The sequence below is a fragment of the Anastrepha obliqua genome, chromosome 1 (assembly GCF_027943255.1).
Source record: "Anastrepha obliqua isolate idAnaObli1 chromosome 1, idAnaObli1_1.0, whole genome shotgun sequence".
Lineage (NCBI taxonomy): Eukaryota > Metazoa > Arthropoda > Insecta > Diptera > Tephritidae > Anastrepha > Anastrepha obliqua.
In genome coordinates, this window is record NC_072892.1 from 36,605,230 (window position 1) to 36,615,563 (window position 10,334).

The window sequence follows — 10,334 nt, forward strand, 5'->3', positions numbered from 1 at the left end:
GCTCTTCGCAATAAGTTTAGTGCTTTTTTATACCGAAAATGCGAAAATTTTGAAGTTTCGTGTTTGTTTCTTTTTGTTTTTAATTTAAGGCTACCGAGACTTTAGGTTGAAAAAAAAACTGTATTATTATACAAAAGAAGTTTTAAAAAGGCCACTCTGAGAAGATTTTAGTGCTAATGAAAATTTTTTACTCTTATAAAATTTGATAATTTGAAAGTGCAAATTTAATTTTTGGCTCCATTTAAGGCTATGCAAAAATATTAAATGCCCCTCTCTCAACTCTTCTTAAGATTGAAAACCTTTTTACACATTTTAAAAAGCCTTTGAATTTATTGAATGCGAATTGAAACCATAGAGGTGTAATCGTTTCTTCCGGTCATCAATCCTTAGTGAGACATAGAGCATCAAGAGGTGTATTCATAGTAAAAATAAGCAACAAAATACCAGAAAATACTTAAGAAACCATACTAACATTTTTATAAAAAGAATACCTGATCTAGTTACATAACCTCAAATATAGCAAATAACTCGTTCCCTTAACAAAAGAGTCTCGCTTAACAAAAGAAACCAATTAATTAAATTGTACATAAGCATAACACATTTATTTAAAAAAAACGCACATTCTACAGACAATTTGTCACGCATATTTTTAGTAACACAATAAAAATTTCGTGTTTTATTTTCTTTAAATGGGCATTTAGTGCGTTTTTATATCCAAAGCTAGGCAACTCTGCAGTAGCGAGAGAGAGATTTGACTGCCGAAAGCAGAAGAACACCAACAACACCGGCAATCGCGGGCAATGCCACCAGATGTTAAAAAAAAGTGAAGCTAAATAAAACTGAGTGAATTATTTAAATAATTATTAAAAAATGTATATTTTACAAAATTATAAACTTGAAATTTTAATTAGAACAGCTAGAAAAATGTCATGAAGAAAGAACTAAAACTCCGAGACAAAAAATAATAAAAATAACAAAAAAAAAATGCTAAATCAAGTTACGAAAATGGTAATCTGGCCATACTGGAGCTAAAATCACGTAACTAGTTGTCAAATTCGCTGATCGCAAAGTAACGGGACCACGATGGGCGCCATCTCATTATTCTTTGCATCATGTTGTAACAGCTCCTTTTAGAGCGTATGAAGTTTAAAAATGCGTTAGGATTTCCTTTCAATTAAAATTTTGTGATGTATTTATTGTAACGAAATTTGTTGAGAACGTTACATTTCCTCATAAAATGTTTACAAATTTTAAAACTTTAACCATAAATAACACGAAAACAAGAAATTTTCTGTAGCTAAAGGTGGAACTCCTTTTTAAGTTTCGAATCTACTTACATATCTATGGTTCATACGGCAACGAAGTAATATGAGCAGTGGCTGTGTTAATTTTTCGTATAAAACCAACATAATGTAAATATTTGGTGACCTCTGTTATGAACAAATCGCTGTGAATGTTCCATATTACGTCAGCAAATTAGCTGATTCCTTTAAATCCACTGAGTGTCGATTAAGGGTTTGATGTTGGTCACACCTTTGTACAGGAAATACATCGTGTGTAGAGGGGCCTTAAGAGATGTTTATTTCATAAGGCGAAGATATTCCATCATTCTTGTTTATTTCATAACTTTTTAACTCAGCTGATCACTTTTTGAGCGAATCGAGTTGCAAAAGAAGAAGAATTCGCTCCGAATATCACGTTTTTAATTCTTTGTCAAGCAGTAAAGTACATAACCGGAGGAGTTATTAAATTTTGCAGTGTTTGCTTAATTTCGAATCAATTGAATTTAAAAACTTAATAATTCCCTAAAATGTCGTGGTTGCTCGGTAGAAATAGACCTCAACAACCGCAAGAGCCCTTGAGTGTGGACGGTGATGACCCGGATGGTAAAACAGCTGGAGACCGTAGCGGAGATGAGCAACTAAGTAAAGCCGAGCGCAAGGCTATGGAAGCTTACCGCTTCGACTCCTCAGCCCTGGAGCGAGCTGCAGAAGCTGCTCGACAATTGGAACGTTCAAGTAAGTCAATACTTCATTCACGGGGCGAGCAATATTGTATCCTCAAGTTGCATAATCACAATGTTAGCGACCTGCGTTTATAAACTGAGTGATATGCCCACAAATAATATATATATGAAAATTATTTATTTAATATAAACTGCTTCCACAGAACATGCCCGCGAAGCTTTGGAACTATCCAAAATGCAGGAATCGACAAGGCAGCAAGAATACCAATTAAAGGTCAAAGAGTACGAAGCGCATATTGAGCAAGCTAAGGTTGAACAAAAACGCCTCGACCATGAGGAGCGACGCAAAACTCTTATTGTAAGGAACCATACTGGAATGTGATAAAATTTTGATTTATATATACTCTATATTTTGATGTAGGAAGAAACTAAACAGCAGCAATTACGTGCCCAATACCAAGATCAGTTGGCACGAAAACGCTATGAGGATCAGTTGGCACAGCAACAACGCGTTCAAGAGGAAAACTTAAGAAAGTAAGTTAACGGTTTATGGTGTTTAATTTTGGTTATGCATGTTTAAACTACTTCGTTAGACAGGAGGAAAGTGTAGCTCGTCAAGAAGCTATGCGTCGGCAGACTATTGAACATGAAATTGAAATGAAGGAGAAAAACCGTCTCAAGTTGCTTGAACATGAAATGCGTGTCAAAGCTAAGGTTGATCGCGAAAATCGCGATATCAATCTTGAACAGATACGTTTAAAGGCACAAGAGCACCGCACTACTGTGTTGGAGGGTATACGGTGAGTATAAGTAAAAAAGAGCACAACCATTTAATAGAGGGCTTCATATTCTGTTACAATTTCATAGTACTGCTGGAACGGTAATTGGTGCCGGCGCTGAAGCTATGCTTACTGATTGGGACAAAGTTTTGACTGCAGCTGGTGGATTATCACTTTTAGCTTTGGGTGTCTACGCTGCAAAAGGAGCAACCGGCGTATCGGCACGCTATGTTGAGGCACGTATTGGTAAACCTACATTGGTAGGAGAAACGTCGCGTTTCGCATTCCTTGATGCCATACAGCATCCAATCAAATATGTTCAGAAATTACGAGCTAAACCTGCTGATGCATTAAAGGGGGTGATTTTAAATCCTAAACTTGAAGAGCGTCTTCGTGACATTGCTATTGCGACGAAGAATACACGAGTCAATAGGGGTATGTATCGCAATGTGTTGATGCACGGTCCACCAGGTACTGGCAAGACTATGTTCGCTAAACGTTTGGCGGCACATTCGGGTATGGATTATGCCATTATGACCGGTGGTGATGTTGCGCCAATGGGTAAGGAGGGTGTTACTGCTATACACAAAGTGTTCGATTGGTCACAGACTAGCCGTCGCGGTCTATTGCTGTTTGTTGACGAAGCTGATGCATTCTTGCGGAAACGTTCATCGGAACATATTTCCGAAGATTTACGGGCTGCTCTAAACGCGTTCCTTTATCGTACCTCAGAGCAAAATTCCAAATTTATGCTTGTGTTAGCTTCTAACACACCAGAACAATTCGATTACGCTATCAACGATCGCTTGGATGAGATGGTCGAGTTTTCACTGCCAGGCTTAGAGGAGCGTGAGCGATTGCTGCGACTGTATTTTGACAAATACGTCTTGCAGCCAGCTGCCCAAGGACGCAAGTAAGTGCTATTAGTATAAGGGACATGAGCATCATTTAAGTTAGAACTGAATGCTAATGCTTTTTAACTAATTTTATTTTATTCCCATCAAATGCAATTAGTATATTAGTATAATTTTATTTATTAAAAACATGTTAAATTTTATGCATTAGAAAACCATCAACATTAAAATTTACTTTCCAACAGACGCTTCAAATTAGACCAGTTTGACTACGGTGCTACTTGTTCAGAGATGGCGAAGGTCTGTGAGGGTATGTCGGGTCGTGAAATATCAAAGTTGGGTGTGTCCTGGCAAGCTGCAGTTTACGCTTCCGAAGATGGCATCTTGACTGAGAAAATGGTTTTGGATCGTTGTCATGCTGCCGCCCATCAACATAAGCAAAAGGTTATTCACTGTTAAGTTTTCTCAACTTACTGATTTTTACTTAATATTTTATTCTCCCTACAGATGGCTTGGTTATCAGAACAAGAGCGTAGTGACCACAAATCTATAACAGGTGGAAAAGGCACATAATTACAATTGATTGAGTGTGGCAGCATTTAATAAAAAACAATAGTTTTAGTTCTTTTTATTGTCCGTAAAGTTAAAATTGATTAGATTAACGACTTCCGCTTACCGCAAAGCTTTAACCGCGGCAAACACTTTTCAAGTACTTATACAAAAATTTGACTGCATTTAAATTTGTACCTGAATTGATGACGCAGCGTTTAGAGAATTTTGCGGGCATGTTGCTACAATGCATTATTCACTTTACCTAAATGCGTATCAAGACTATGAGAAATTTATATTAAACTTCTACTTGAGGCATTGGGTGATAAGTGTGTATGCATATTGCTACTTAAACTGTAATTTTTGTTACCAAATATGGAATGTTAATTTTTTTAAAGTTGAATAAGAAAAGTTGAAATATAAGACCATGTATGTATGTACATCAATATAAATCGGTTGAACAGTGTTTTTCTGATTTGTGGGAGATGCTTCCTAATTTTCTGTAAATACGGCATTGGGTGCAAAAGTTTCGCTGCAAATAAAAAAAAAACATTTCACGTTGAGCAATGCTGCTGCAGCGCAACCACGCAATAACTACCGCAATATTGTTATTTGCTTCTTACCTCCGTTGTTGATAATCTGAAGTTATTTTGCATAGCACGTTATATTTTAAAAAGTTACAGAAAAGTGTAGTTGTAAGGGTAAGATCTGGAGCATCAAACTTCATTTTGTCCAATACTCTCCATTTTTTTTTTTTTCAAATCAAATCCATCTTTAAAGTCCAATCGATAACTGACTCAAGTTTTTTTTTGTCTTTATTTAATGAAACTTTCTTGTATAAGAAACTAACGATAAGTTTGTGCTTATGAGCTAGAGTAATAAGTTTCCTTGCTTATTAGTTCAACTGGAATATACGCTTAAATGTACATACCATATATGATTAAATCGAATGTAAATGTGATGAAAGAGAATGAATGGAGGGAGCTGAAAAAGTCGAGTTTCCAGCCTCCGATTTTTCGTAGCTGGGAGCCGAAAAGGTCTCTCTCATGACGATGAGCACGTACTGAAAGCCGGAATGGGCGAGATTCCGTTGGTTTCGTGTACGGACCCTCGTGTGACCTGAGATTAGTGATATAGTGCAGACTTTTTCTCTTTTAGAAGTAGATTTCGGGCTAGTTTATTGTGATGTATTCTAGCTTTTGTATATATTTTTTGTTCAGCCGTACTGTCTCATCGGCTACACGAGGTATGCAAATGTTTCTGTGAATGTTAGCGTTCTTTATATTATCCGCAAGGCTTTAGATTGCACTCTCGGAAGTTCTTCGTTATTTGAAGGTGTAGCAGTGCCCACATTTCTGTATCATATGGCCATTTCGATTTTAGCACCTTTTTATGTAGTAGCACTTTGTACTCTGGAGGTAATGCTGAATAATGCGAATGAAGTTTTTCATTTTAAGCTTGATACTAGTCACGTTCAGGTAATCTATATTTTGTTGATGTTTGATTTTGCCGGAATTTTTTTTGTCGCTATCTAATAAAAAATAACACTGCCGCAAATAATTAGTTCGACCCTTTCCCACGATAGTCGGTATGAGGCTTGTTTATGCTGCTACAACAACAACATTAAGCTCGAACATTACTTTCTTCGAAGCAAAGACTTTTTATTTTGTCTTTTTCTTAACAGCAGCTTTCTTCAATTTTAGTGATATTTCCGTTTCAAGAACTTTTATAAAAAATGTTATTGAAGTTTCGAAGACAAATAAAAGCTTCCATAGATATTTTATTTTATTTTTAACGGACGGTGTTCTGTAAATTTACCATTTTAATTATCTGTTTATTCTCAATTTGGAAATTATAAATGCGGCACACAATTTTATAGGAGAAACAAAACAAAATTCATATATTGTTTTATTTGATATTTTAAATTATGAACATATAAATAGTTACTTTTACAAAAAATAAGAAGTTTTCTTAATTTCTAAAGCGATATCAGTATTTCATTTTTAGATTAGTTTGAATGCTTACATATCAGTATTTCATTTTTAGATTAATTGTGAATGCTTACATATTTCTGGCTACAAAATGCCAATTCGTATAAAAACTTAATATTAAGACGATAAGGCAATTACTTAAAAAAATAATATCGAATTGGGAATTAATAACCTTTTTTGCTACGCGGGTAAAATAAAATAAGAAAATACAATCTTAAAAAAAAGGTAGCACAGATTAAACATATAATTAACTATAAACTAAGCATAAGATTATATATTATATTTGTTCATCAAATGCGGAATTTAGGCTGCCTTTGAAATGTATACATAAGAACACATCATACAATTTCATAGTAATAGTACGTAACGACGAAATGTACGCACATTAACATGCATTAAAGTGTTGTTGCACTTTTTGGACGTCTACTGCGTGGTTCATCTTCAACGCTTGTGCGTTAGCGTTTAAACTCTAAAATTCATCAATGCATATTGGAAATGAAATAGCAGATCTTAACACTCATCACTTCCGTAATTTTTCTATGAATTTTCGTTGCTGCTGAACATAAAATTTTTCAATGCACAACATTGTGTTGTAAAAAAACATACACTAATACAATCAATTCAAATGTATTGTAAACAAAAAATGAATTGACAGATCGAAATAAAATGTTGTATGTGTAAATTTTGATTCCTCTACTGTATAATGGTCCAATACTTTAAGTGTGAGTACGAGAGTAGGCAAGTTTGTGTGCAGGTAGGAAATAGTTTTTTAGCGCACCACATCTACAACCTTTCAATTTTATTCGTGAAGATAGATGAAGGAATGAAGATTATTAAGAAGTAAAGAGCTAAACAAATACCAATATTTGTTGTTAGCTTGTTTGCATGTTTTCTGTATGCTATTACCAAATTCAAATTTTTATACTAATTACAGTTATGTTAAAAATAACGGCGACGCATAGCGTTACTTCATAAAAATAAGTTCAAAGTAAACAATTTTAGAGTGGTGTTTTCATAAATAAAAAATCGTATTCAATGCAAATGAACAAAAAATAGTAAATATTCCAATAGTTTAACATAAATTATGTTATGAAAATTGCAGAATTTTTAAGAAATCTAATTTCAAGAAAATTTTAGATTTATATTGCTAATGTATTGGCATTGTTATTTCACCACATTTTTAATGACTTCGTCATATTATATGGTTTTTTTTTTTTTCAATATTTCAAACGTATAATAATTCAATAATCTCGTCCCTATTATTTTTCACACGTTAAAATGAGCTCATTTCGCAAAATGATCAACAATTGTGCCAGTCTCGATCAAAGTCTAAAAATTTAAGCTGGGTCTTGAACTACTTTGACGTAAATGTACCTATTATTTTTCACATGACTGTAAATACCCTTGAATGTGAAGCGGGATATAATATTAACATGTATTATATTACTGCTACAGCGGTAATAGCGTTTGCATGTTCAAAACACTTCCTGTGGGCTATGATGGCAACAACTGTGCTCAGTTGGCAAATTTTTCTTTCAATTAAAGATATTATAATGTAATTTTGTTTACGCTAACATTGTGTAGTATTACCTCATTAACATTGGGCTTGTTTCATAGACGATATTTTAATCGTTTCTTTTACTTTCGTGTTCCACAATTTCTCCCTTGCCAAATCAGCTTTGTAAGCTATTTGTAGTTCAATTTGGTAGTGGGAGAGTTTACTATATATAGTATCCATATATATCCATATATATCCATATATATATATATATATATATATATATATATATAGCTAAGTAAGTTGGTGAGGAAATGTGTGCAAGTCTAATGGATATTTTATATTCTATTCACGAGAGTGCATATGCCGCCATTTTTATGCACTATTAATTTAAACGCTTCAGCTTTCGTCTAATTTCTAATCGCTTGTTCACCTTGTTGACGCGCTGCTGGATTGGAATAATCATCTTCTGTTAATAAAAAAAAAATTGAAATTAAACAATATTTCTTACATCCCTTTTTACAAATTCACCATCTTCATCTTCCTCGTTATTTTCTTCCAAGCGTAGCTCATCGGGGAATTCCTTTCCTTGATCTCCAGCAACTTCGTTGTTTAAGTTATTGGTATCTAACAAATTGTGGTTTTTAACCGCTATATCACCTGCATCTACTGCGCCAGCAAGCCCATCATCATCGTCATTATCATCACCTTTAGGCTTCTCATCAGCGTTTACTACACCCTCATTTTTACCGCCACCGTCGAAGAAATTGTTATCTTCGTTGGCTGGCAAGTTAAAATTTTGATCATTCATAAAATCATTGTCTTTGATTTCGTGCGCCCCGGAGTCCTCGTTCGCTGCATTGGCGCCTGCAATAACTGGCTCTTTGTGTGATGCTTTCGGTTCCATATCATTTATTGCGTTTGCATATCGATTGTTATTCGCCTCATCATTATCGTTCTTTTGCACTTCTTCTGCTGCATCGACATCGGCTTCCTTCGCATTGTCCGCCTTTTGGTTAGCACGATCCTCCTTCAAAAGTTCGTCAAAATTAGCTGGTATGGGTGCTACGTTTTCTGGCAATTTGCGCGGATTTGGTGGCACGGGCAACGGTGGCAAGCCACTAGTGGTTGATGAGCTATTCGTCTGTTTCACTGGCGCATTTGCCTCTAAAACATGTTGTTCGGATTTCGAAGCTTCAGTTGTTGCTGCCTTTCGCGGTGGGCTCAATGGCGATATCATCTTGGCACCAACCGAGGCAGCTGAGTGGTTGGCGGGTGGTTGTCGTATTTGAGCCATGACATTGCCCTCACCCTCACCGCCTTCCACTACTTTCTCGATTGGTAAAATCTGAAAATTTTCAACGGAATTTAGTATTAAACTACGATTATTGCGTGAAAGATAAGGTAGAAAGCCACCAGCACCATCTACACCAACACCACCAGCAACAATATCGCTACCAGCTTTTAAAATTACATTTACTTTTGGATCATCACCATCAGCGTTGGTTTTAGAGGGGATTTTTGTGCTGTTAGTAGCTGAAATAGTTTGATTTGCATGCGAAGAAACAACGCTTCTAGTTTTGTTAGTTAGCTTAATGTCGATGTGATATAACCCAGGACTCATACGCACTTGTTCATTAAAGGACTTTTCAATACGCGTTTGTGTACTCGTATTGTGAGCTCCATCTGACATATTCAGGGGTATATCGTTTTGATTTCTGGCATCTTTTTTGTAATCACAATGCTGTTGATATTCAGCGACTGTGCGTTCCAAGTTGATTATTTTGATCTTTAGTTCAGACTGTGCACCAGAAGCATCGAGCAAAGCTTCAAGTCGTTCTTTTGCGACAACCACGGCGTTATATTTTTCCTATAATTTTTATATTCAAAATACATAATACTAAATGTCTCAAGTAGGTGTATGTAAAAAATTATTTCTTACTCGCCACAAAGTGATATCGCCATTAAGTACATTTTTTTCTTTGTCCGCTTCCGAGCGTACAAACTGCAATTTTTTCTCCAAACCATTGGTACTTTCTAATAGATCTTTTTTACTCTTTTGACACTCGGCAACCAACTCGTTGTGTTCACTTTTCAACAATTTATGCGCCTGTTGCAACTTATCATAACGTACACTTAAATCCATTTGCTCATTTGTACGTAATATAGTCAGTTCCTTCAGTTTTTGCTCCAGGTTATGCCGAGCTTCCATCTGTTCGTTACGCTCCTCTTCCAACGTTTTTTGCTGATTGTATTTTTGCTCTGCCATATCTATGAGAAGATATATTTATTGTTTTTAACATTATATTATTTATATTTATTTACTTTGGAGTTGTTCATTTAGTTGTTCCTGCTGTCTTTCACAATGCAATCGTTGCTCGCGTGTCTCATCCAATTGCTGTTGTGAGCTCCGAAAAATTGCCACCATACAGAGCATCAAAGTCAGCACAGCAAGGCACACGAAAAATCGACAACGTCCTGTTCGTGCAAATCTTGTGCCAGTCATACTTCTGCTGATGTTCCTGGCAGATTTTTCTTCTTTCCAATTAGCAATGTTGGTTAATATTTTGGAAAATTGTTGAAAAATATTTACGGTATTCTCTTTTAGTATCCCATAAGATAAGAAACGATGAAATGATAAATATGTTGCCACCTAGAAGATAAAGGTATTCTAAATGAAATTGGAAAACTGCAATG

General features: G+C 35.4%; 2 protein-coding genes and 1 long non-coding RNA gene across 6 annotated transcripts; 1 reads left to right on the top strand and 2 right to left on the bottom strand.

Moving 5' to 3' along the window:
• Nucleotides 1-1,221: 1,221 nt before the first annotated feature.
• Nucleotides 1,222-4,605, top strand: LOC129235899 (ATPase family AAA domain-containing protein 3A homolog). Its single transcript, XM_054869970.1, has 7 exons — nt 1,222-2,018; nt 2,170-2,324; nt 2,388-2,500; nt 2,560-2,766; nt 2,834-3,658; nt 3,845-4,043; nt 4,107-4,605. Exons 1-7 carry the CDS (start codon nt 1,811-1,813, stop codon nt 4,170-4,172), a joined length of 1,773 nt encoding a protein of 590 aa, XP_054725945.1. The 5' UTR covers nt 1,222-1,810; the 3' UTR covers nt 4,173-4,605.
• LOC129235901 (uncharacterized) lies at nt 4,590-5,902 on the bottom strand. The gene is made up of 3 exons (XR_008581609.1): nt 5,080-5,902; nt 4,772-5,018; nt 4,590-4,680 (listed from the first exon to the last, which is right to left on the bottom strand). It is a non-coding gene; the product is annotated as an uncharacterized LOC129235901 (long non-coding RNA).
• Nucleotides 5,903-6,019: 117 nt separating this feature from the next.
• LOC129248422 (putative leucine-rich repeat-containing protein DDB_G0290503) lies at nt 6,020-10,282 on the bottom strand. Of its 4 annotated transcripts, none has more exons than XM_054887991.1 (5): nt 9,963-10,281; nt 9,580-9,908; nt 9,268-9,507; nt 8,169-8,985; nt 6,020-8,106 (listed from the first exon to the last, which is right to left on the bottom strand). In XM_054887991.1, the coding sequence occupies exons 1-5, from the start codon at nt 10,141-10,143 to the stop codon at nt 8,048-8,050; spliced, it is 1,626 nt and encodes a 541-aa protein (XP_054743966.1). In that variant the 5' UTR covers nt 10,144-10,281; the 3' UTR covers nt 6,020-8,047. The 4 variants fall into 4 exon arrangements, with proteins under 4 accessions (XP_054743966.1, XP_054743959.1, XP_054743950.1 ...); XM_054887984.1 differs by having other exon boundaries at nt 9,118-9,507; XM_054887975.1 differs by having other exon boundaries at nt 6,020-8,103; nt 8,169-9,507; nt 9,963-10,282.
• Nucleotides 10,283-10,334: the final 52 nt, after the last annotated feature.

Bases quoted from the DNA above. Each gene is read 5' to 3' on its own strand.
- LOC129235899 (XM_054869970.1), top strand. From the start codon at position 1,811: ATGTCGTGGTTGCTCGGTAGAAATAGACCTCAACAACCGCAAGAGCCC. The intron at 2,501-2,559 runs GTAAGTTAACGG...CTACTTCGTTAG, and splicing joins CAAGAGGAAAACTTAAGAAA to ACAGGAGGAAAGTGTAGCTC. The intron at 4,044-4,106 runs GTTATTCACTGT...TTCTCCCTACAG, and splicing joins CCCATCAACATAAGCAAAAG to ATGGCTTGGTTATCAGAACA.
- LOC129248422 (XM_054887968.1), bottom strand. From the start codon at position 10,143: ATGACTGGCACAAGATTTGCACGAACAGGACGTTGTCGATTTTTCGTG. The intron at 9,508-9,579 runs GTAAGAAATAAT...TAAAAATTATAG, and splicing joins GCGATATCACTTTGTGGCGA to GAAAAATATAACGCCGTGGT. The intron at 8,107-8,168 runs GTGAATTTGTAA...TTTTATTAACAG, and splicing joins TAACGAGGAAGATGAAGATG to AAGATGATTATTCCAATCCA.